General features: G+C 42.7%; 3 protein-coding genes across 8 annotated transcripts in view; 2 read left to right on the top strand and 1 right to left on the bottom strand.

The window, feature by feature from the left end:
• Positions 1-22,944, top strand: part of LOC125745812 (uncharacterized) — a 59,412-nt gene extending 36,468 nt beyond the window's left edge. For 3 of the 5 annotated variants that reach the window (XR_007398766.1, XR_007398763.1, XR_007398762.1), the window contains exon 3: positions 22,138-22,944. The gene's annotated coding sequence lies outside the window, so the exon portion shown is untranslated. Of the gene's footprint in view, positions 1-22,058 lie in introns of all 5 variants that reach the window. The other 2 variants (XR_007398764.1, XM_049019037.1) reach the window with 2 other exon arrangements.
• Positions 7,143-10,755, bottom strand: LOC125745799 (germinal-center associated nuclear protein-like). 2 transcript variants are annotated; one of them, XM_049019010.1, is made up of 11 exons: positions 10,683-10,755; positions 10,472-10,606; positions 10,216-10,369; positions 9,711-10,005; positions 9,491-9,588; positions 9,026-9,416; positions 8,671-8,922; positions 8,458-8,587; positions 8,090-8,269; positions 7,844-7,994; positions 7,143-7,749 (listed from the first exon to the last, which is right to left on the bottom strand). In XM_049019010.1, exons 1-11 carry the CDS (start codon positions 10,739-10,741, stop codon positions 7,591-7,593), a joined length of 2,004 nt encoding a protein of 667 aa, XP_048874967.1. In that variant the 5' UTR covers positions 10,742-10,755; the 3' UTR covers positions 7,143-7,590. The 2 variants fall into 2 exon arrangements, with proteins under 2 accessions (XP_048874967.1, XP_048874968.1); XM_049019011.1 differs by having other exon boundaries at positions 9,741-10,005.
• LOC125745810 (uncharacterized) lies at positions 19,695-22,944 on the top strand. The gene is made up of 2 exons (XM_049019034.1): positions 19,695-20,558; positions 21,302-22,944. The coding sequence occupies exons 1-2, from the start codon at positions 20,551-20,553 to the stop codon at positions 22,017-22,019; spliced, it is 726 nt and encodes a 241-aa protein (XP_048874991.1). The 5' UTR covers positions 19,695-20,550; the 3' UTR covers positions 22,020-22,944.
• Positions 22,945-24,123: the final 1,179 nt, after the last annotated feature.

The raw sequence follows: 24,123 nt of genomic DNA, 5'->3' as shown, positions 1-24,123 counted from the left end.
CTAGAAGACACACATTCTATATTAGAGACACCAATTAGGCTGACTGTGTGTTTTTGGATTGTTGGAGGAAACCCACACAGCATGTAGAGAACATGCAAACTCCACACAGAAAGAGCAGAAGCCAGATTCAAACCCCTGAACATGGAGGTGTGAAGCAACAGCACCACCTACTGGACCACCGTGCCACTATCATTGAAACAATAATCCCAATAAATAATTGTTTCACAACAGCTGATAAATATCCTCACAAAGAAGCACAAACCCCTTTGTGAGTGAAACTGCTGGGTTTCAAAAATAAAATAAAATTAGTATTTATCTATTTATATTCAAGCACAAAGGATTCACAGGCAGATTTAAATCAATTACTTACGTTTGACAGTTATATGAACTGGAATCTGCAGGTTTCCAGCAGCACACCAATGCCAGCCAGTGTCCTTCCTCTCCAGCCCACTCATTGTCACAATGAAGGTTTTATTTTCTGTGTCATCCCTGATCAGGACAGGCCTCCCATGCAAACTCACTGATCTCTCTGATGCACAGGAGCCCCCAATCTTACACCACATCCTTTGTCTTTTGTTGTTTCCATAGTAACACTGTCTCCATCCACACCCGTCACCTCCTGTTTGTCCACTGACAGCCCTGGAGGACTTCAACACACAGGTAAAACACTCAAAGACTTGCACAGCAATGAAATGTTTTATGAATGTCAGCCCATTACAACATACATACTGTATGTAAATGTTTGGCCAATAAACTGACATTTTTTAACATATTGCTTATCATATTTAACCTCATGAAGTCGCCCGATTTAGCTGACACTGTTACTTCTTCCAAGTCTCGTTTATCATATTGAATTAAATTAAAATGCAGATTTTTAAAATATTAAAACATTTTTCCATCAGTGTTTGTGTTAAGGTCCTTCCTTTTTGACTCAGTGACATGTTACATACTGTGCATCTCATTGGCTACAGTCTGCAGTACAGACATCTTACCATCAGTGACTGACAGATTAACCTGATCAGAGAGGCTCCACTGATCTTCACACCACACCAGTACCGATCGGAGTCCTCAGCTGTCAGATTGTTGATGGTCACAGTGAAGACTCGCTGGTCAGGATCATCTTTGACTCACACTTTACCCTCCTGTGGAGAGTCAGTGTGTACTATGGGAGTACATGACCTCACATTATACCCTCTGCACCAGTATTTCACATGAGTTTTATATCTGTCACCATAGGAACATGGGATTGTTACAGATCATCTTCTCTGTACACAGGCCCATTTCACTGTAGACACACTGTCAGCACCTGTGGGGAAAATAATTAACTGAATAAGGATTTTCCATCTTATGACATCTCTAAGTAATTATGCTTGGTTTGTGTAATACTTAGATTAGGTCATGTGTAATTAACAGAACAGTGATGATGTATAAAAGTCAAAGACCATCATTTTACTATAAGAACAAGGAAAACAAAACTAGTGTCTGATCTTGGGAAGGGCTTCAGCAGGATGTGGGATCGGGAATCTGAGCCTGGCAGTGTTTTCTAGGGTCTGAGAGGAAAATCAGGACCTTAAATCCCTAGTAAAAGGCCTAGATGAGGTGAATGAATGGGCTTGTCACTGTGTGGGATGGCCACACCCCTTCAGTACTATGGCCTTACTTGTAAACATATCCAGTCCTGTGATACAGGCCCTCTCATATTCCCTCTATACATGCTTCCTTTGGGCTCTATTTGTGAATGTTATTATGTAAAATATCATTGCTATGCTGGTGATACGCAGCTCTATCTGCCATTAAAACCTGGTGACTGCTGCTCTCTGGTGGCCCTTTCTAACTGTCTGGAGGATATTAAGAACAGGACAGCAATGACTTTCGTCCAGATTAATGAAAACAAGACAGAGGTAATGAGTTTTGGTCACTGTTCATGATCTCAGAGAACAATTAGGGCCTCATTCAGAAAACTTCCAGTCACATACTAAAAATCTTGGTGTCATCTTTGATTCATCACTGAGTTTGATAAACAAATAAATGCTGTTGTGAAGGGGTGTTTCTGTCAGCTGAGTTCAATAGCCTGGCTTAAACCACACCTTTCAGCCAAAGACCTGGAGAGTTACTCCTGCTTTTATCCTGATTGGGTTACTGCCGTTCTCTGTACCCAGGTTTACCAGAAGCATCTTTATTCTGACTACACCTTGTTCAAAACGGTGCTACCAGGCTCTCAACAAAAAATAGACACCAAATTTCCCCTGTGTTGGCTGCATTGCATTGGCTACCTGTTAAGTTTTGAGAATTTCTGAGAATACAGTTTAAAGATTTCTTATTTCTTTCTAAGGCGATACATGGCATAGGTCCCCAGTCCGTCTCGGAGCTAATTCAGCCTTACACCGCTTCTTATTAGATGCATCTCTGTACTGACCCTGCACACACAGGAACACATTTTATTTATCTATTTAATCTGACTATTCTGCTTTGCACATCATGTATTTAACATTTATAGTGATTTTATATTTATTACTAGATTATTGTATAACTTTTGCACTGTTTTTTGAACTTGGTTGTTGCTTAGTCTTGTTTTTCCATGGAGCACCATTATACCAAAAATAATTCCTTGTAGGGTCAACCTACTTGGCAATAAACCACAGTCTGATTCTGATTATTTTTTGTGTAACATTGGCCAATGTCTCTACTTTTACTATATATTTATATTATTTTGACCTACAGCACTTTGGCACAACATAGATTGTTTTTAAATGTGCTATAGAAAAAAAAATAATTCAACTTGATATAGAAACGTATTTCAAGTCATCCATCTTGCCGAGATGGTGGTTGCGCTGTGACCCCTGGTGGACAAATTATGCAGCAACAGTACTCATATCATGGTTGAAAGTTCTGTCTTCAGTCTCTCTGTTTCTTTTTAGTTATCATTAATTGGCCATTATAAACCAAATGCTGATAGCGATTTATCACAGACTCCTGCATTAATGAATTAAAATATTCATGATGAATAAAGAAGATGAATTGGCGCTAATGTGTATTTTTACTGTGTTATTGATGAGATAAATATTACAGTACACGGATCGCTCTGGTGTCTCAGAACTTGTCTCCATTTTTTCATACCAATTTATCATTAGTACAGTAGTGCTTGCAGTTCACAAATGCTTTGGCCTACAAACAATTTGGTTCACAAAAACAAAATTTGGTCAATGAACAAACTCGACCAGATTCCTTTTTTTATACTAGTGTAACACCGGCGGGGCGCATATCCCAGCATGCCCCGCGTACAATTGTAAATAGAAGGACCACGACAGGCACCCAACAAGCACCGAACCCAAATACACAGATGGGAAACACAATGTTGTCAGAAGCTGAACTGCGAAATGCAGATGCAGTGAGAGATTTACACACACTAAATACACGTTAGGATCGGACAGGGTATACACACAAGACATGGGCAAAGTGTAAAGTGAGGTAGACCTTCATGGGTCAGTCCATTGCAGGGCAATGGAAGCTGGAGAAATGCCATGTGAACAGCAGAAATGTGGTCATACAGGATGTGAGGGTGAGACTGTGTGCTGTATACAGAGGGTCTGACCTCACGGCTTTGTTTCAGTCTTTAGTATTGTGATGACATTGTGATAGCCCAGTGATAACTATACTGGATGGGTGGTACCCCTTTAAAGACACTTCCGGCATGTAAATGGAGAACGAAATTATAGTTATACCGAATCTCCTACACACAATACCAAGGTTACCAACTTTGCTCAGCTGACCGGAGTGAGACGTTCAATTCCCGTAAGATTTCTTTGCGCCAGCCTGAGAGTCTGAAAACACGTCACACCAGATGCATGAGAGATGGAAACCTGGGATATTCAGTCGAATCAGATCAAATATGATGCTAAGTTAGTACTAAGTTAAAATATGTTCCGGACTTGTAACATGCACCCATGATTTGGAACAGTCAGCAGGCTGTCTCTGGCCACGCCCCCTACACTCGGTCCGGCCCCTGGCTTTTCCTGAATTCTGATTTCTTTAGATAAACATTGACTTCATTCATATTGTTATTGATTTATCGACAGACCATCATACGTTTTAGACGTTACAATAACAACACTCTATTGATCCCCAAAGAGAGAAATTCTCTCCTTGCCTGCCCCCTCTTACTGTCCATGATACACAAGCACATATGTAGAAAAACGTCAGCTTGGAAGCGAAGGCTGGACTTAACCTACTCTTTAGGGTTCAACTGGAAACTGCCGCATGGCCGAGCGGTCTCAGACACCACGCACGACGTAACTGGCCTTCCGACGCAAGGGATATTCTGTTCGCCGAAGTAAGCCGTGGGTTCGAATCCCACTTCCGACAAAAGTTCTTCAATCACCACAGCAGCATTTGAGCAACTGATTGGCTTTAATTGCTTTGTTTTATTGTTGGGTTTCAGGCAAAACTACATAACACTTAAAGACACTTCGGGCATGCAAATGGAGAACGAAATTATAGTTATACCGAATCTCCTACACACAATACCAAGGTTACCAACTTTGCTCAGCTGACCGGAGTGAGACGTTCAATTCGCCACAAGTCTGCACACCCAGATAACACGCATATAAAACGTATGCAACAGTTGTGTTACCTTTTAAATAGTCTGTAGGTTTTGCAAACTACTCTAACGCCTTTGGTGTCGCTGATTTTACGTTTATACTAGTGTAAAATAGACTTGCCGTAAGATTTCTTTGCGCCAGCCTGAGAGTCTGAAAACACCTCACACCAGATGCATGAGAGATGGAAACCTGGAATATTCAGTCGAATCAGATCAAATATGATGCTAATTTAGTACTAAGTTAAAATATGTTCCGCACTTGTAACATGCACCCATGATTTGGAACAGTCAGCAGCATACCTGTCAAGGTTTGGATTTGAAAATAAAGGAAATTTTCCGGCACCCGCCGAGAGCCATCCCACCACCGCAACCAGGCTCCAGTATCCCTTACATTTTAAGACAGGTGTACAAGAAATATAAAATAACCATTTGTCATTTACATTTTATTTTCATTGCGCATTTTCTACTAATTTTTCATGTTCACTCATGCGGCTCTCTGTCATTCACTAATGACTTGGATTTTTCATGCCGACTGACATCGTTCCTTCCCCGTGGGAGACACTAAAATCGCATTTACAAATCTTACAGAACGCGTGACTGTGCCCCATCCTGCTCCTCTTTAGGAAAGTAAATTCGTCGTCCCATTTTCCGATGTATTTACATGACTTCTTTGTTTCTTGGCAGGGACGCCTTCTCCTTCTACACATCCATCCATCCATCCATCTCTCTCCTTTCTCGTTCCCGCTGTTGGCACTAATCTCGCGATAACTGCCACCCAGGCTATGCAGGTGGCAGTTCTCGCGAGGCTACTGACAGTTCAGTTTGGAGAGGCAGAAGAATTTTTAAATATATATATATATATATTATTATACGGGAGATTTACGGGAAAATACTAATACGGGAGGACGGCGGGAAAGAGAAGTAAAATACGGTAGTTTCCCGGCCAAAACGGGAGACTTGACAGCTATGGTCAGCAGGCAGTCTCTGGCCACGCCCCCTACAGTCGGTCCGGCCCCTGGCTTTACCAGCGTGTTCGCGAAAACGACTTCATTTATTTTCTTATTGATTCATCGACAGACCATCATACTTTTTAGACGTACGTTATAATAATAACACTCTATTGATCCCCAAAGAGAGAAATTCTCTCCTTGCCTGCCCCCTCTTACTGTCCATGATACACAAGCACATATGTAGAAAAACGTCAGCTTGGAGGCCAAGGCTGGACTTAACCTACTCCTTACGGTTTAACGGGAAACTGCCGCATGGCCGAGCGGTCTCAGACACCACGCACGACGTAACTGGCCTTCCGACGCAAGGGATATTCTGTTCTCCGAAGTAAGCCGTGGGTTCGAATCCCACTTCCGACAAAAGTTCTTCAATCACCACAGCAGCATTTGAGCAACTGATTGGCTTTAATTGCTTTGTTTTATTGTTGCGTTTCAGGCAAAACTACATAACACTTAAAGACACTTCGGGCATGCAAATGGAGAACGAAATTATAGTTATACCGAATCTCCTACACACAATACCAAGGTTACCAACTTTGCTCAGCTGACCGGAGTGAGACGTTCAATTCGCCACAAGTCTGCACACCCAGATAACACGCATATAAAACGTATGCAACAGTTGTGTTACCTTTTAAATAGTCTGTAGGTTTTGCAAACTACTCTAACGCCTTTGGTGTCGCTGATTTTACGTTTATACTAGTGTAAAATAGACTTGCCGTAAGATTTCTTTGCGCCAGCCTGAGAGTCTGAAAACACCTCACACCAGATGCATGAGAGATGGAAACCTGGAATATTCAGTCGAATCAGATCAAATATGATGCTAAGTTAGTACTAAGTTAAAATATGTTCCGCACTTGTAACATGCACCCATGATTTGGAACAGTCAGCAGGGGGGGGGGAGGGATTATCTGCTCCCTGCATTTAAAAGTGCATAACAGAATTACATGACAGTGAGCGCAGGGGCAGGTAGACATTATTTCAACAAGCAGAAAACTATCAGAGGAAGCAGTTCATAATGAACATCATACAGAATACAGGAAGTCCCCAGAATAGAAGATCCATCCTAAGTCAGTCTTAAAGTCAAATTTATTGGTGTGAGAAGAGTAATACTACAGAACATTATAGTACAGTAATATTAAAAATAACTGCATACAGTACTGTACCTCAAGCCCACGAAAGAATAAAGCAGGGTGATGTTTTCATGAGCATCATAAAGTAATGCATGTTTGATATTAAAAATAGTTTTAAACTAAATTAGTATGATAGGATCTATGGCCATCTGCTTTTAAATGTAAAATATCTTAGCTACATCAAGTCAGTCGAATATTCTTAACCAGCAGACTGTCTGTACATATGCAGATGGCTCCCTGCTGCCACCTGTAGGGCATCCACGGGCATATTTTCTTAAAAACCAGCCAGCCAGTTTATAAAAGGAACTCAGTGGCAGACTGAACTGAAGATCACAGCAGTTCACTAAGCAATTACATGACATTTCTTTAAGAATCTAAAAAAAGACATACTTTTGCAATGGTGTACAATGCAGATATTACCTAAATTGTTAATTTTGACCAACAATACACAAGGTTAAAGAAACAGCAGTAACAACCCCACGTATGAGTGTCTAATATGGGCAAATAACGTCACAGGTTTTAAAGATTCTGCAGCAAATTGTGATTCAATTTAAAAGTACAATAAACAAAGTTTCATGATGGAAAAAAAACAAAGAAATAGCCATGGGTTTCTAAATACAATAACATTTTAATATTTAAAATTTGCACAAAAAAAAACCCTAAAAAACTGTCCATTTCCTATGACATGTTTTTCCCCCAGTTACAACACTCCCAATGTTGTGTAAATTACTGTACATCATACTCTTCAAAGCAATATATGCACAAGTACCACACAACTAAATATACTGCAGAAATCAGGCATAAGAGAGACAACTTGTGGCAGTCAACGGCAGACATCAGGTGGGTCACATGACACTCAGTCATCAACAATGTCCAGAAGGCAGCTTAGCTTCAGCTCACATGCGAGCTCCTCCTCCCGGCTTGCAGAGATCAGCTGCTCCAGCTCCTGTAGACGCCTCCCCATAGAACTGGCAGCTCCCCTGGCCTGGTCACTGCGGACACTGCGCTCCTTCTGCTACAAAAATGGGCACAGAAACAGTCTCAACTGATGAGCACAGGGTACTTGGGGTCTTAAAATGTGAGCACCTGTGTAGGCACAGGGTCAATACCAGGGCAAGTGCAGGTGGGGCAGCCATCTTTGGGGAGGGCACTACGATCTCCGGTACAGACAGTAACGAAGAAGGCAAGAAAAGTGGTGAGGAGGAAGAGGAAGGGCCCAGGGACTCGACGTCAAGCCAGGTACGCAGCTGGTCCTCGAACCTGCAGATCCAAGTCAAACAGGAAATGGCTCAATGTTTATGCCACAACTCACATGAGAGAGTACACGTGTGTAGCATGTCTGTTCTCTGTCAGACCTGCGGCTCTGTTCTTTCTCCTCCTCAATGCGAGCCAGGAGGTCCTGGGGGCTGGAGGCAGCATCCAAAACAGGGGCAACACCGGATCCGGACTCAGGGTCCTCAACCATGCTGTGAAACAGCTTCTGTTGAAGACGTGGCCTGGCCAGTCGAGGATGAGGCCACATGCTCTGGTGACACCTGCAATGGCAGAGACTTTGGATAAGAAGCCAGTATTGTACACCACTCTTGGGGATATGAGCAAGACTGGAAGCTGATGGCTTTCCCTCTTCTTCCATTTAATAGTAAATAATATTCATTAAATCTGCAGGTCACTGTTAACAGTCTATCTGGAATGTGTTAGATTTACATGGCTGGCTGGCTCTTACCCTGCCTTCCCCTGCTGCTTGTCCCTGTGCGTCTGCTTTACGGCATCCACCCAGCAGGACGGCGGTATGAAGCCCTGCAGCCCATCGCTCAGGAAATACACCGAGATTTCTCCGTCGTCACTGATGACATCTGAAGATGGTGGGATAGGTTCACACCTGCATGGCATCCCCAGTAGGCCCCCCCAAACGTCAGACCCACCCCACCCCCCTCACCTTCACTCACGGGGCACCCAGGAGGGTTCCAGTCCCGGAGTTGGTGCTCTACACAGAGCATGACAATTTCGTCCCAGGGCACCTCCCAGAAAGTGGGCTCCTTGTCCGGCCCCCCACCTCGGCCCACACAGTCCTGACGCAGCCTCTCCAAAAGGTTCTCCAACTGGGACATAAGGAGTGGCTGGCTGTGGCGGGACCATGGGATTTGAGATACGTACTGGAAGATGGAGGCAACCAGCTGGCTCCAAGGAGCTGGGTGGGGGGAGCGGTGGCAGCAGCAGAAATTTAAGGAAACAGACTAAGAAGCAGCCACTTAGCAAGAAGTCCGAATTCCGAATCTGAGGCATGGACATACCCCCCACGGCTGGCAGCGGCCAGTCGGGCAGCCGCAGGCTCAGGACTGCCCCCTGGAGCCACTCCAGGTGCTCAGCCGAGTTCCAGAGCAGATGTGGTAGGCAGTCACCACCCCCTGGCACCGAGAACTCTGCCACGGGCCAGGAGAGGCCAGCCAGACTCGGGGACGACACAAGGCCAGCCAAGAAAGCCAGGACAGTGTTGTAGAGGCCGATGACGGGTGCAGGGCCCTGGGAGGGCAGTCCCGCCATGTCACGGTCCCTCCGATCACGGTGAAGCCTACCAGCAAACTCGCGGCAGAGCCCGGCCTCCACAACCTGCACCAACGTCTGCGAGACGAGCCGGGCTGGTGCCGTGGAGCGGGCAGAGAGCCACCTGACGGCATGGCGGATCTGCGGGGAGACGGGGGTGATGGTCAATGGGATGGTTCAATCTTACCGAGGCCAGCGACAACATGCACACTCACCTGCTCGGATCCTTGGGGTTCGTTCGTGGTCTCGGGGATATGGACGAACATGTACTCTGAAATCAAACCTTCCTCAATGAGTGTCTGAAGCATCAGGTCTTACAGGGAAAGGAAACCGATGGTCAGACAGGAGGAACAAACCAACTGTATTAGCTCTGCATACGTAAACATAGCCTCAAGAGAAATGCTATAAGTAAAGTAAGCGAATCCCACGCGACACCTGTTGTCATAGACACGGTTAGTGTCACACCTTCCTCTAGCCGTTCATCGCTGGCCCTGTGCCCAGCCTGCCCTGGGACCACCACCACCAGAGGAAGGGCCTGTGGCCAGGCATTAGCCTGCTGGATCTGCCGGAGTTGCAGCAGGGCGGATAACAGGAAGATGTCCCCGTCTTCCTCATCAGCCCCGGGACTGACTGCCGAGGGCAGCAGCATCAGCAGGGCGCCCATGCCCATCAGCCCCTTCCGCTTCTCCAATGCCAACTGGCCTTCCTCGCTGAGGGGCCCGCGGGCCACCTGACCCACAGTGAGAAACATGGCCTCACTTCCTGCACTTGCACCCTTCGCAAACATCTGTGTTACCACAGGACCTGCTAATATCACATAGTGCCAGACTATGCTAGGCTATGTTAAGCTATGCTAGACTAACATTAATGACAGAACATGCAACACAGGGGCATGAAGCCTGTCGATATTCATCGGCAAGTTCCCCCCTATCTGCCACACCTTCACACACACGTGCACTGTGTGCATGCGCTCCCCCACGCTCCGCAGGCCGCTGCTGATGCTCAAGGTTTGCATGTGTCCGTTGGGGACCATCTCCCTGTGTTCTTGCTTCTCCGAGTTACCGAATTTGGACTCCAGCCATTCTGTCAAAATCCTGCATCAGAGATGGGAGGGGGGCACAAATGTAAGCTCCAGGACCTCTAAACCCAACTAACACCCAATCCCTCCCCGAACGACACCCAGTTCCCCCACTTACTGGTTAGCAACACTGGCATCTCTTTCATGATCACTTGGCAACAAGAGGGCTGCCTTCCAGAAGATTGTGTCAGATGGGTTCGAGACGCTTGCTGCCACCAGACTGAGCAGGTCCAGTGGCCCCCACACAGATTCGCTGAAGTGGATGGAGATGTAGATGAGCACATGGAGAGTGATGGATGGCTAACAGCTACTCTACAATAGCACCATACCTCAGGAGCTGCTGGTAGAACAAGTGGACCTTCATCTGATGCTCGGTTTCCCTTCGCATCTTCGCCAACCTGCAGAAGGCAGCAGCACTGGTTGTCGCGTTGAATACAGCCGTCTATGGGAGCGAATGCGTCAACAGAGCCGCCATCTTGGGACGGGGTAGAGCTCCTTTTAAATGAATGAACGTCTATCAGGGACAAGCTGGCATTCAGAAATAAAGAACCATAAATGGGCAAATTTGAGAAGCGATTTTTATTGTCTTGGTTCATTATAAATGTCAGACATGTATTTACGACCGAGCCACGAGTAAATCGACAGAGAAGCGGGTTTTCTTAACACAGCCTACTTTTATGTTCAAAATGTAATGCACATATAGGTATTTTTTCATTCTTCCATTCGAAATAAACATACACTACTCTCCTACTACATGCAGAACAATGCAAATACAAAACACAACAAAAAAAGGCCAGCAATGTTAGCTGAAAGACCCTGGTAATCTCCATGATAAGCCCCATTGCGTTACCACTCATGCATTTATGCAGGCCGGCCCGTGGCATTGGCAATATAGGCAAATGCTAAGGGCGCCATTCATCCAGGGGGTGCCACAAACGGAGGAAGAAAAAAGTGTAACATTCCACTATTCTTAAAGCTAGTTGGTATTAATGCGTCTTAATATGAAAAGAACAAGCCCACATGAATTTACCTGCTTAGCAAAGCCTATTAAGTAATAATAATAATAATGATGATGATGATGATGATGATACGTAACTTTCCTATGAGCCGCCCCCCCTTGTAACCTCCCTCAATAACGAACACAAGTTGATCTCTGATCACGGGCATTTATTCACATATCTATCCGGTCGAGCATGCCGTGAGAACTAGATAAAATAAAGCACATACATCAAAAAATGAATCAGTAAAAACACAGGCATTTTCCTAAAAATAACCAAACACAAACCTAAATAGGCTACAGCTTGCTCACGCCATTAACTTATGACTGCAGCTCATACAATAACTCCAATATCCATGAATATTGACGTTATAACTTAAAACACTTTCTCAGCCGCATAACAAATGCTGCACTTATAACTGAGCAAAACGAAAATGTTACCAGCAAAACTGACCAGACCTAAACCCAAACGCAACATTAGTTCCGCTATAGTTTCCCTACACCTGGGGGGGGGGGGGTGCCGGCGCTGATGCTCGCCTAGGGCGCCTCATCAGCTAGGACCGTTACTGCATTTAAGCATTTAGCAGACGCCTTTATCCAAAGCAACGGGCATTTGTATAGACTTGTAGAGAACTATAGTCAATGAACTGTACACAATACATTTTCCAGACAAGGAAAATACTTTATTATTTTTTTTACATTTACGGTAATATGAAAGATGAACATCCAGTTACCTCCTTTTTGGAAAAATAACTATAGACAGGGCAGGTCTATACACACAGGCATCTTGTATATATTTGTCAAGAACTATAGCCAATGAACTGCAATATATACTGGTGTCAGTACAGAAGCTGTGTCTTTCCTGTGACGTGGGGGTGGGAAGACAGAGGCTCTGTGTCTAGTATTTAGTATCCTTATAACAGTACTATTTTACACAGTTTCTTCCTCAAACTGCTGGTCTGTAGTTGGAGAGTATGTACTTTTGCCACATGGTCTTCTCTCAACTTGTGAAAGCAAGACAAGTGAAATTAAATTGAAGCGATGGTTGCCAATGCCATCTTGAGTTTCAGCAATGTGATCACAAAGATTAAATATATCCTGAAAACCTACATCTGCTTTCACAACCCTGTTCAACAGAGACTGGATGTTGGAGGCTTGTCTGATGCACTGCTCAGCTGAGCCAATCGCCTTTAATTAATTTAATTAATTAAATTAAACTTAAGTTGCTTCAAAATATTGTTTTAGTTTTGTAATTGATGCAATTTAAGTTTTAACAATAGCAGTCAGTGGTCAGAGACTTTTGCACAGTGTCAGTAAAGTAGAACAAGTTTATCCACAATTTCTACAGATTCAAATGAAATAATAAATTGATCATAACTTACAACTTGGAAGCCATTCTTGAGAAGTTGTTCAACAAAAGATGAAATCTTCAACAGAATCTGGAGCTCTTGTCTCGCTGGAAGCAGAGGTAGAGTGACTTTACATGTGCAGGTCTCCTCTCCTTTGGCACCTTACAGGGTCCTCGTCACCCAGTTTAATTTGCGGTTTAGAAGCATTTTTTTTAAACATGTTGGGATTCAGTTGCAGCGCGCTGACTTTGTGTGTTTCGGGGCATATCTCAGGACGGCAGGATACCAAAATGGCGGAAAAAAAAAAGTTTACGTCATCAAAATGGCGCCCGTGATTCTCTTTGGGTCCTAATGACCCAGTATTCAAATTTAATGGGATTAGGAGCGGAGCCTGCATTCAACTACCATGAAAAAAAAAACAACTAAATACTAATCAGATATGAAACCAAAGCGCTATGGCAATGCAGAAGGGATGGGGCTAAAGGTATGAAAGAATGATAGCTAGTAATAAACAGCTAAACTTGTAATAAAAAGCAGGCTCCGAAAAGACAGCCCACTGTGAATACGCTCAGAGTCCTAAGGACCTAGGATTCAACTTACCTAGTATTTCGCCGAGTTGGGCCTCTCCAAACGCTAGCACCGTGCAAAACCCTTGCAGCACCGTGGAAGACTCTCTCACTCCAGCGGGGGCGGGTCCGTAAAGAGATCGGCTGCCGCTTTCGCCGAGCTGGGCCTTTCCAAACGCTCTCACCGTGCAAAAGCAATGTAGCACCGGAAAAGACGCATTCACTCCCGCGGGGGGGTCCTCTGGGCTCGACTGCTGCTTTCCCTGAGCTTCCCCAAACGCTGTGCCAAAAGCCTTGCAGCTTCTGAGCAGAAGCGTCCACTCCTGAACTGGGGGGAACAACGGGGGAGGGGGTTTCGGCGCTCATGCTCATTTAGCTCTTTACATAGAAGGTAAACATTGTGCTCTGAAATATCCAGAATGTTGCAAAATAGCAGCGAAATGTTTTTGTTTTGAAATGGGCTGGGGTGTTTGTATCCATTTAGTTTCGTTCTTTGCATTCCCCGTACACGTGATAGCTTTATGGCAGTAATTACTCTGGGCGCCTGCCTGTCTGGGTGGTCGGCTTCTTTTATCTTTTGTCAGTGACCAAATGGTGAGCTAGCAAGAGGTACTAAAAATAGCTTTACAGCAGGGAAGGACCAGGCACAGTTACTGAGCAGAAAACGGTCAAACGGTGGCAAAAAGCAACCAAATATATAATGGCATGCCCTTTTTATTTTCTTTTAATAAATTGTTTTTTAGAAGTCAGCATATTTTATACAACAAATTATGCATTTTGCATGACAAATTGCAGTTCAGAGTGTTTTCGAGGCTTTGGAATAAACAATTACCCAAATGTCGGGAAAGCCCATTGAAATGAATGGGAAGCGAGAGGCATAAAGCACTTTGAGGGGCTTGCGCAGTTACTTGGAGCGTTATAAAAGCAAACCATTTGAATATGTTTGCTCTAAAGAGATCCAAATTCATAAAAAAGTACAAGTCATTACATTTAACTTTTTTTTACATTGATTTAACAATAAATATTGTAATTGCCGCTAAGTGTCGCACTTACTTTGACCGGCTTTCCACGGTCTATGTCGACATCTAGTGGTAAAAAAAAAGCATTACATTACACATAAGGGATGACTTTTTGCAGTAAAGACGACATTTTTTGTATTCGCAAATTTAAAAAAAATATATTAATAAAACTATTAAAATTGGGTCACGAGGACGCGCAGCAGAATCATAGGATGGTGAAATTTGAGGAGCCAAAGTGCATACCATTCTGACCGCGTCCCCCACCTCCGCCCCCCGTAGCCCCGCCCTTCAGTGTCACTGTGAGGGACACCTTGAAATTCAAATGTGAAAGAAAGTAACTTTTAAAAATGATAAGAACTGAATTTATATTTCTAAATAAAGTGATAAATCGATAGTGCAGTTGTAAAACTTCTGCACGACTTCGCCACCACATCACATTTCCATCCATCCATCCATTTTCCAAACCGCTTATCCTATTGGGGGTCCGGATGCTAAGTTATGTTGCTGCTCATATACATTTGATTTATGTCTGTCTTTGCCATTTAAAGACCATGTTGTGACTCGGGCAACTTTAGTATAAACTACTGGAGCTGAAATATTCTCAGTTTTACAATCCCTTGATTAATATGGAAGATCGTAATTTAATATAAACAGAATGGTAATAATGAAAGTTTGCTTTCTTGTCACAGTAATCTACCGCAACGCACCGCATACCATCGGAAGGCTACTGCGATTCTGAGCAACATTGGCAATATGATCCATTTTTTTCGCCGCTATTACCCTGAAATTTCTGACTGAAATCGCTAACCCGCTCTAACGCACACTAGGACTCACCCACTCTTCGCAGCGAGCCAGCCTTAACTGGAAACTGCCCCATGGCCGAGTGGTCTCATTCGCCCGACTCAACGTAAACAGCCTTCCGAAGTAAGGTGTATTCTGTTCTCTGAAGTAAGGCGTGGGTTCGAATCCAACTTCCGACAAAAGTTCTTCAATCACTACAGCAGCAACTGGTTAGCTCTAATTGCTTTCTTTTATTTTTGCGTTTCAGGCAAAACTACATAACACTTAAAGACACTTCCGGCATGTAAATGGAGAACGAAATTATAGTTATACCGAATCTCCTACACACAATACCAAGGTTACCAACTTTGCTCAGCTGACCGGAGTCAGACGTTCAATTCGCCATAACCCGGAACTTCATCAGAAGTAGTTAGAAAATGGATGGATGGATGGATGGATGGATGGACGGACGGACAGATCAATAAAAGTACAGGACATCCATTTTACAAAGAACCGTCAACACTAAATGTGTGCACTGGTCATGCTCCTGGAAATTAAACTTCTTTTCTGAAAAGCAGCATGTTCATAAATTAGCTGCTGTTATACCTTGGGGAAACAAATGCAGATGAAACTGTAAAACAAACTGCAGTGGCAAAACAGTTCTGGCTGCCCGCCAGCCCTTCTGCCTGTGCTGCCCTGCCTGCCTACCCTCCTGCCCATGACATCCTGTCGGCGACATGCCACAAAGCAACCCTTCTTTGCCACAGGAAATGTCTGGTGCAATTTCTTTTTTAATTGTACATGTCAATTGCATAATACCTTAAACTAATTCTTTATTATTTCTATCATCATCATCATCATCATCCTGATAAGTATTTCATTAGTATTCCACGGTATTTTGATTTTTCAGGAATCATTGTGTGTACTGTATACTTTTAAATTAGTTTGCACTATATGTAGTGTCTCTGCACCTGTGCCTTACGTACTTGCTGCAGCTTGCACAACAACTTCTCTCAGGCATCAGTATAGTTTATCTAATGCAATATTTGTTGTTTGTTTATTAAGTGGTTTTAGGTATTTTGTGTGTTCCACTTAATTTAGTGTAATTAGTCCTAGTTGACTCAGGTTTAGTTTGATATTTCCTTCTGTTTGTTCCTCTGCATCATGCTACTGTCATAACATGTCAATGTCTTACCTAACTTTTGTGCATTATGTTTTGGAGAGAAAAAAATCATGACTTTTTTTTTTAGATTCATCCACTGATTCTATCACCTCTGACACATCCCCCCTCAATATTTGTTTGTTTGTTTGTTTATGTATTTGCTTGGGGGGTGGAATTAACAAACAGAAATAACTGAATGAATCAGGGTAGTGAAAAACATTTATAAACTTATAATTTTGGTATTGGTATGATCCTGTTCTGGTTAGTTAGCCGAGGGAGTAAATCATCAGGAGTTTCATCTCTCAAACTCCTACTACACTCACTCAGCATCACAGTATGGACTCCCCAATGCAACTGATCTGCACGTACTCTGGGAGGAAACCTGGTTCGGGAACAGCACCATGCAGGACAGACGAGCTCTACAGAGGGTTGTGCGATCAGCTGAGCGCACCATCTGCACCGAGCTCCCTGACCTGCACTCAATCTACAGCAGGCGGTGCTGGACCAAGGCCAAGAAGATCGTGAAGGACCTCAGCCATCCCAATAATGGACTGTTCATTTCATTAGAATCTGTAGAAATTGTGGATAAACTTGTTCTACTTTACTGACACTGTGCAAAAGTCTCTGACCACTGACTGCTATTGTTAAAACTTAAATTGCATCCATTACAAAACTAAAACAATATTTTGAAGCAACTTAAGTTTAATTTAATTAATTAAATTTTATTTTAATATAAATGTAAGTAATTAGTTAACATGTTTCAATAGCTGTGATTATGTACTTTACTCAGTCTAGGAGCCATCAGGATATGCAAATGTTATTTATCCAAACCACTGTGAAACGAACAGTGTTGATGATGACTGGACTGTTTCTTTATTCAACTAAAAGTAATGAATCAAATCTAATCTTTATTTATGACTTTTTTTAATTTTATTTTATCCCCAGTGCTTCGAGCAGGCATTTCCTGCTCTGCCCCGTGTGCAAGAAGACACAGCCAAGCCTCTCAGTGCATCTGGCTAGGGTGTGCATGAAGAGGTCTTCGAAAGAGGCCATCCAGGAAGTGATGGAGAAGGAAAAGCAGAATTCCCTTGAACTTCTGCAGTGGGGCAGGGTCTTCAGCTACAGGCTGAACTTCAGCTACATTATGCCTGTCAAAGTGTGTCAGCTTAGCCATTTCAGAACCTCTGCTAAAATCATCCTAGTATTTGTAACGACCATCCAGTGCAGCCATGTATTTTTTGACTTGGCCACTAGCACACCTCATACAGTACAGCTAGTCAATCTGTCACTGACTTTTTAAACCAGTATAATTAATTATTTAATTGAGCTGTTGGTGAAATTTAACAAAATCATGGAACGGCTGAGGTGCCGCTGGGGAGAAGTTTGGGAACTGAAGCGGTGTTCATCTAGCCATCCAACTAGATATCAGTAACGCTTTAGAAAACAGAAGAAGTTATTACTAGTTTTTATTGTGTTACTCTTAATTTGCACATGTTCTAATGTTAAATTGTGTCATTTATTCTAAGTCAAAGTACACTTGCTACCCAGATAAACAGCTTTAAACATTTCTTTGGACTGCCTAAGACTTTCACACAGTACTGTATGTCTTAGAACATAAGAAATTTACAAATTAGAGGAGGCCTTTCGGCCCATCAAACTCATTTGGGAAGAACTTAACTAATAGCTCAGAGTTGTTAAAATCTTATCTAGCTCTGATTTAATCATCTCTCCCAATATAATATTGGGATAATTTATTCTCTTCAGAGGCCTCCATAGAATAGTGCATCCATCCCCTCACTTATGTTCAGACAGTCAGAATAACAACAGCATCATCAATTTCACAGCTAGATTTAAAAATTGCTTTAACATAGAGTGATTACAGAAAAAAAGGTAAACAAATATTAACAAGATTATTAAAACGTAATAGACATATTCGTCATTCAGACATATTGCGCTTTTTTAAGAGCAGAAGGGATACATTAAATCACGATTATATTTTGTCCATAATATATATATATATATATATATATTTACATATATATATATATATATATATATATATATTTACATATATATATATATGGTGGTGCAGTGGTTAACACTGTTGCCTCACACCTCTGGGACCCAGGTTCGAGTCTCTGCCTGGATTACATGTGTGTGGAGTTTGCATGTTCTCCCCGTGTCCTCGTGGGGTTTCCTCCGGGTACTCCGGTGTACCCCCACAATCAAAAACATGCTGAGGCTAATTGGAGTTACTAAATTGCCCATAGGTGTGCATGTGAGAGTGAATGGTATGTGAGTGTGACCTGCGATGGGCTGGCCCCCCATCCTAGGTTGTTCCCTGCCTCGTGCCCATTGGGAACTGGGATAGGCTCAGGAACCCCCGCGACCCAGTAGGATAAGCAGTTTGGAAAATGGATGGATGGATGGATGGATATATATATATATTTATAATTTTACATCATTATAAATGAGAACTATAAGTGATTGCTAATTACTGTTAACTAATGTCCTGTAATCAGTGGAGGCACACGGACACTTTGGCCAGTTATCCTATTTCTTCAGCGCCAGCCCAACACCCAGCACCACAGACAGTGACCTGTGTTACTGTGACATCTGGTTCCTTCATTGGCTCTATTTATTTTTCTAGAAATAACTAATTGGCTCTTCCAGACTATATGAAGAGAATATTTTATTTTTATTTAGACTAAGAAACTACAGAAAATCAGCTCTGCATGTGATCTCCCCTTTACTGCTCAAGGAGGGCACACGCACATCAACAAATATCAAAGCAACAATTACAGATGAACAATTTCTCACAGCTTCAGAAGAAGTCAGAGTTCTGTGTAATTCAGAAATTGTCTAAGACCTCTGCTAGAACATTTTCTGCACTTCAAAATAAATGACACCTGGGTCCATTAAAAGAAGGTGATGCTGCCTGAACCACCAGCCAAGGCTGGGAGGAAAGGGAGGAACACTAGTAAAATGAAGGAAGAAAAGCAGCCCACCCTATCTCATGGTCACGGATACAAAAGTCAGGGAGTGTTATGAAGAAGACACCACACTTAAGACCATGGTTTTATGCAGTGAATTACACCAGAGAGAACTTTTGCATTTTAACTGTGTTACGTAACATTCCTCAGCCTTCATTTTTTTCCACAGAATGCAGGACATAATTTACGGTGCCAAACAAAACAGCGGAACTGCATTGTAGCCAATTATTTGTTTCAGTAGTTTTAAGATAAATAGAACATAAAATGGTTGTTTTACTTAGGTAAAAATCCAGTTGAAACAGACTTTATTTTAAAAAAGTTACATTGGCTTTAAGTGATGGCACATGTCGCTTGTGTTAATACTGCTTTGATTTTGAGGATGAAGTCTGAAGTGTAGGTGACATGCAGAAGCATGCAATTTGACGTTTGGGGATTGTAGTTTTTAATGGGACAATTTGAATAAGGAATACTGGTGATATGCTTTTTAAGGGGACAGCACACGAAAATTATAATACAGAGTATTAAAAGAACCGCTCTTTAAAGGAACTGAATTATCTTAGTGTATTTTACATCACAAGCACTCTCGGTCCGTTGGGGAGTCCGTCCCACTGTACTTGGAGAATGCTGCCATGCATTAATCATAAATTTCATTCAGTTGTGCGACAGAAGTTCCCTTCTAATGTTTTCTTCAACATAACAAAGTCCCACGGTAACAAAAGCGCTGAGGCCAGGATCGTTAATTGCAATGTGGGGAATGCAGACCAGCTGGGGTGGGGGATCGTGCTCAGTCAAGGTAAAAGGCAAACGGGTAAATTGTGAATACGCTCTTAATCTAACTACAGCTTCTTGAATTGTGGGAGGCGTGTGTAACATAACGTTGTTCCACATACCAATATCACTACGTATCGGTATCGCAAAACAAAGTTTTAAATGTTAAGATTCTGTCATTCTGAAAATCAGAGTATTTAAGACATTATGTTACATAGCGATTTGTGGAGATAAATGCCCTCGGACAGTAGCGTTCATTTCATATTAAGTCTCTTTAAGTCATTGTTTTATGTTATGCAGGATGAATGTGCGAATTTTAATTAATCATCCTTTAAGGGTTATATGCTTACGGTGTTGTATACTATTCTCGGTGAACAAGTTAACTTGTAAAAGTCTGTTCCTCTAATTATAGAATAATATATAGAATAATTATACAAGAGCTATAATTATTATGATGTTATTATTTAATTGTGTGGGCCGTGTTGCTTGATTACATTTGACTCTTCGGCACGTGGGACGCTGCCGGTTTGAAAGACGCAGCTTCACTTGTTTTCTGCACCAAGATGACGAGGTACGTTGCTTTTCTGCTCCCATTTTATCGGATAATTTTTCTTATTTAGTATCTGTCAAATTTGCATGTATATTAAAATATGTTTGGTGAGTAAAGTCAGTATATTGCTTTTAAATAAAGTGATTTTGTTCCGGGGTACAATGTTAATTATATTTAAATTTTATGCGCAAAGTGTAGTTGATATTTCGCTTTTCCGCGTGCGCTTTACTGCGCTTAAGTAAATAATTGCGCTTGCTTGTGAGTAAATTAGTTCATTGCTTTTAAATAAAGTGAATATTGTTGCGGGCTACTGTGTTGGTTATATTTAAATTTTATGTGCAAGTCGGCTAGTTTCCTGTGCCGCAAAGTCTAGATGATATTTCACTTTTGCACGTGCGCTTTCCTGCGCTTTCATGTTGCATTCGGAAGAGGATGCGGGTGGTTGCGCTCGGTGCTGCCTACAGCAATGATATTCCAGCAGACCAGGAGAGGGCAGATGTATTGCAACAAACACAGATAAAAGTAGTGAAGCAAGACCTGAAAAGTTTGTTTGGTGACTAAAATCAGTACATTGCCATTTAGTAAAATTTAAAATTGTTCCAGGCTTCTTTCTTGATTATATGTAAATTGTATGTGAAAGTTAACTAGTTTCCTATGCTATAATGCAGTTGTTCATTGCGAAGGTGTCAGTGCAGAACTGAATTCCATGTGCCAGGAGTGACTGACAGCTCTATTGTATTGCTTGTGTGTTTTTCCTCATTCAGAAACAAACGAATTGCAAAAGCTGTCAGCTGGAGCAACGATCGATACTGGGCAACTTGGGACAAGTGGATGGAAGTGATTGACTGGGAAGATGAGGAAGAGCTGTGCTCCCCAGCAGAATCACCCTCTGACCAGGCTGACCGTTCCATCGTGTCACACACCCGAAAGCCAATTGCCAAGGCAGTTAGCTGGACGGATGATGTGTATTGGGCAGCCTGGGACAAGTGGGATGAGATCATCTGCTGGGGTGAAGAAGGAGAGTGCTCCCCAGCAACTCCACCCATCAACCAGCCTGGGAGGGATAAGGGGTTAGACATGCATGGGTTAGAGGTTTTTCTGTTAAATGAAAGGACAGTCTCCATAAAGCCTGCAGATGACCACCAAGACAGGCTGAAAATAGGAGCCGTAGTGGTCGACCTCTGCCAGTTTGAGCTAGATGGTGTAAATGATAAATTTGAAATTGTCGAAATACAAATTGGAGAGGTCAAATTGGAGGAGACTGCAGAGAGGGGTTTTAATTCAGAATTTGAATTGGAAATTATGGATGTGGAGATAGAGGTTGTAGACAGTGAATTCCAGCTGAATGCTCTTAATTGGGAAATTGCTGGAACTAAAGTGGACAAATTATTAGTGGAACACCTGAACATAAATAATCTAGAAGCAGGCAGTGTGAAGGTGTCCACATCAAATGGGAATGTGGTATATGTCAATGGTATGTGAGTGTGTTTGGTAATGATGGGTGTGAATGGTGTGTGTAAGTGGTGTGTGTGTGTGTGTGTATGAGAATGGTGATTGAATGGTGTGTGTGAGTGACAGGTGTGTGAATGGTGTGTGTGAGGTAATGGCATGTGTGAGTGAGTGTGAGTGGTAATGGCGTGTGTGAGTGAATGGTGTGTGTGAGTATATGGTGTATGTGAATGGTCTATGTGTGTGTGAATGGGGAGTGAATGGTGTGTGAGTGACTGGTGTGTGTCTGGTGTTTATGAATGGTGTGTGTGAGTGAATGCTGTGTGAATGGTGTTTATGAATGGTGTGTGTGTGAGTGAATGCTGTGTGAGTGACTGGTGTGTGAATGGTGTTTATGAATGGTGTGTGAATGAATGGTGAGTTTGTGTGTGTGTGTGTGTGTGTGTGTGTGAATGATCTGTGTGTGTGAGCCTGCCCTGTGATGGGTTGGTGTCCCATCCTGGGTTGTTCCCTGCCTCGTGCCTGTAGCCTCTGGGATCCATCTGACCGCCTGTTCCAAAAGGCAAATTGATCCCCACATCCCTGAACAGGAGAAGCGGTTTTAGAAAATGGATAAATGTTCCCAGAGGTGTGAGGCAACAGTGCTAACCACTGTACCATGCATATGTATAGGATATGTAGAAGAATACCTGTTGCAGTTATCTGATGTGTGTGTTTTTCACTCTCCCTGCCGGCCCCTGGAGGTTTGGGCTTCCCCTTTGAGTCTGGTGCCTCCCAAGGTTTCTTCCTTCTAGGGAGTTTTTCCTTGCCACTGTCGCCTATGGCTTACTCACTGGGGGCTTTGGGTGGGGGTGCTCTAAAGCGCTTTGAGACAATGTAATGTTGTGATATCGTGCTATACTTTGTTGTGTAATTTTCTATTTACTCATGCAAATAAATAATTGTTTGATAACAAAAAGCACTTGTTTCATTCTTTTTACTGCGAGCATATCAGTCACTTCCCTTGTGCTCCTGCATTCAAAAATGAAAGTTTGTCCTGCCCTGCACTTAATTGCCATGGATTCTACGGGAATGCAGACCTCTACTTTGGTGGAATCCTGCTGTTGTTGTAGATGGTCTGCTCAAACGCTTTCACATTGTGTACAAGCAGATTTGTTTCTGTATCTCTGTAGAGAAGCATTCTTTTCTTCTACCTGGCAAATCCACAAATATAATAGCAATCCACCAAGGTGCAAGTGCACCTAGCTCTTAAAGAAAATGTTAGAAAAAATTAGTTTATAGCATGTTTAAACCATAAACACAGCAGTGACTGAGTACATCCCTTGTGGACCAGGCGCCTGGCTTTGACTATTTTTCTGCCATTAAACTAGCAAAGGTGGCTTGGCCATGACGTAAAATAACTTGTGCCTTTAAATTGTTAAAAAAAAGTCCTGTGTGTTGTAAAGTGAGGTATGAAACAGATACCAGGTCGTTTCAGTAACGGTCAGCGTACGTTTTCTTCATGTGATTTTGTGGTTTCAAATGTTTCATTGGAATCAATAGTATTTGCCAATTCCAGTTGCCAGGTAACTTCAATAATTTGAATAGAATACATGATAACATTTTAAACTAGATTACAGTTAATTGTTATTTTTCTGTTTAAAAAAGACAATTGCTGTAATTTACATACGACAAAACCTGTAAAAGACATTTTGGAATTCTTTTCTAAATGAAATGAAGGTACTTTGTTACTCCCCTTGGGGAAATTCTATTTTCACCTACCCCATTTTGCCCTACTTGACACATGGGCACAGACGAAGGTGACAGCAAGCCTGGCAGCAAAGGGCAGCCACCTGTAGGGACACCCATGGAGCTGGGGGTTTTACAGTGATTAACAGCAATTTTGCAATACTTTTCTGGCAGTTTTTTTTGCTAGGAATTTACAGTCAATTCTACACTGAAACAGACGTCATTCCTAAGCGCAGCATGGACTGCTTCTGGACACAGTATCAAATGCGACTTCCAGAGTCACTTGAGTAAGCTGGAGATGCTACATCCCCGGGTAAGATTACCTGCAGTAGGCAGCCTACCAAAAGAGGGCCTTTCCTGTTCCCTTGGTGAATTAGAAAACCAGTGGAGAGAGCTCTCCTGTTGCAGT

Source organism: Brienomyrus brachyistius, chromosome 7, assembly GCF_023856365.1.
Source record: "Brienomyrus brachyistius isolate T26 chromosome 7, BBRACH_0.4, whole genome shotgun sequence".
Classification (NCBI taxonomy): domain Eukaryota; kingdom Metazoa; phylum Chordata; class Actinopteri; order Osteoglossiformes; family Mormyridae; genus Brienomyrus; species Brienomyrus brachyistius.
The sequence above is the reverse complement of the archived record's forward strand: the minus strand, read 5'-3'. Positions and strand labels throughout refer to the sequence as shown.